This window comes from Fonticula alba (genome assembly GCF_000388065.1).
Source record: "Fonticula alba strain ATCC 38817 unplaced genomic scaffold supercont2.6, whole genome shotgun sequence".
Classification (NCBI taxonomy): Eukaryota; order Rotosphaerida; family Fonticulaceae; genus Fonticula; species Fonticula alba.
In genome coordinates, this window is record NW_009242976.1 from 853,085 (window position 1) to 854,689 (window position 1,605).

Below are 1,605 nucleotides of genomic sequence, written 5' to 3' on the forward strand. Positions count from 1 at the left end.
ACACAGGGCCAAGGGAGAGGGACCCAAAGCAATCCCCCTCCCCCGTCCCCCTGCCGCCTTCTTGGTGCACGTTCGCTGCCGGGATTGCGCCTCTGTCTTTGCGCCTGTCTTGGTCCTCCTCTTTATGGAACAGTAATGGGAGCAACAGCAGGCCACTCACTTGCGGCCGGAGCGGTTGCTGCGAGCGGTCTTGCCCGGGCGACGCTTGGCACCGGCGCTGCCGCCGCGCGAGCGCGCCTTGCCGGCGAACTTGGGCGCAGACCCACCCTTGGCACCGGCGCTGCCGCTGGGACGGTCACCGAAGCGGGCACTGCCCGGGCCCGAGGGGGCGCTCCCGCGCCGGGCACCAGAAGTCGGACCGGCTTTCCGCATGGCAGCCTTGGACTTCGGGCCACCCTGGCCGTACTTGCTCTGGCGCGCACGACGCTTGTCGTCCTCATCCTCCATGGCCTCGTCGATGGAGACACCGAACTCATCGTCATTGGCGGTCGGCATGTTGGCCCGGCCCTTGCGGATGAGCTTCATGCGGTCGGCAGCCTCAGCACGCTCGCGCGCACGCTCCTGGAGCTTCTCGGCCTGGACCTGCTTGCCGAAGCGCTTCTGCTTGCGGATGAGCGCCACCTCCTCGGCGCGCTTCATGCCCTGCTCGCGATCCTGCACGGACTTGCGGATCTTCGACATGTGCTGGTCGGTCTTCAGCATCTCGGCATAGAAGTCCTCCGGGCGCTCGAAGGGAATGCCACAGGCAAGAACCTTGGGCCGGGCCTCGAGGATGGCCGCGAGGGCCTGCTCCTGGCTATGGATCCGAGCGGTTGAGAGGAAACAAAGTAGGGAAGAAAGGAATGTCAGCTAATCCGGGCGGGGGGCAGGGGGCGGCAATCCAACCGAAGAACAAGTGGCAAGGATCAAAAGTGAAGGGGGAGGAGGGGAGACCGGCAAAGCAAGAGGGACATAGAACGCACAAGATAGCCTCACGAGCGGGCTCATCCTCGACGTTGGTGATGCGCTCGGCGCAGGAGTCAGTCCAGGTGTGGTCCAGAGTCTCGATCCACTCGAGCGCATGGGGGCGGCCGGGGAGGATGCCAAACTCATTCAGACGAAGGTTGATGCCCATGACGTCAATGTGGCTGCCCTCCTCCATGTCATCCTGCTCGTCGTCATCGTCGGAGCTGGCCTCGGCGTCGGAGCCACCGGCGGCCTCCTCGACCTCGCCGAGCTCGGCAAGGATCTTGGCACGGACATCCGCCGGCAGGGCGGCCAGCTCCTTGCGGAACTCCTCGTCCTCGGCGTCCTGACGGGCCTCGTTATCGGAGGAATCCGACTCGCTGACGGCCTCCTTGGTGACAAGCCGCTGGAACTCGGGGTCCATGTTCTTGAAGATAGCGCTGGGAATGGGGAGGGGAGAGAGGCAGATAGGAGGAGGGGAGACCGAGCAGAAGAAAGAAAAGGGTCAGTAGTGTGGTGGTAAGGCCGGGGGTGCGATCGGTAATGGGCGGAAACGCACGCGCTCATGGCTGGAAGCAGGTAGCAACGGAGTGCAGGAAGGTGGGGAGGGAGGAAAGGGAGGGCGTCTTGGCGCAAAGGGAGGCCGACAGAGGGGGGGGG

The 1,605-nt window shown here is 64.9% G+C and overlaps 1 protein-coding gene across 1 annotated transcript; it reads right to left on the minus strand.

Annotated features, from left to right (window-relative positions):
• Nucleotides 1–156: 156 nt before the first annotated feature.
• H696_03853 (hypothetical protein) lies at nucleotides 157–1,512 on the minus strand (the record flags this gene model as incomplete). Its single annotated transcript, XM_009497713.1, has 3 exons — nucleotides 157–796; nucleotides 963–1,385; nucleotides 1,505–1,512. 3 exons carry the CDS (start codon nucleotides 1,510–1,512, stop codon nucleotides 157–159), a joined length of 1,071 nt encoding a protein of 356 aa, XP_009495988.1.
• Nucleotides 1,513–1,605: the final 93 nt, after the last annotated feature.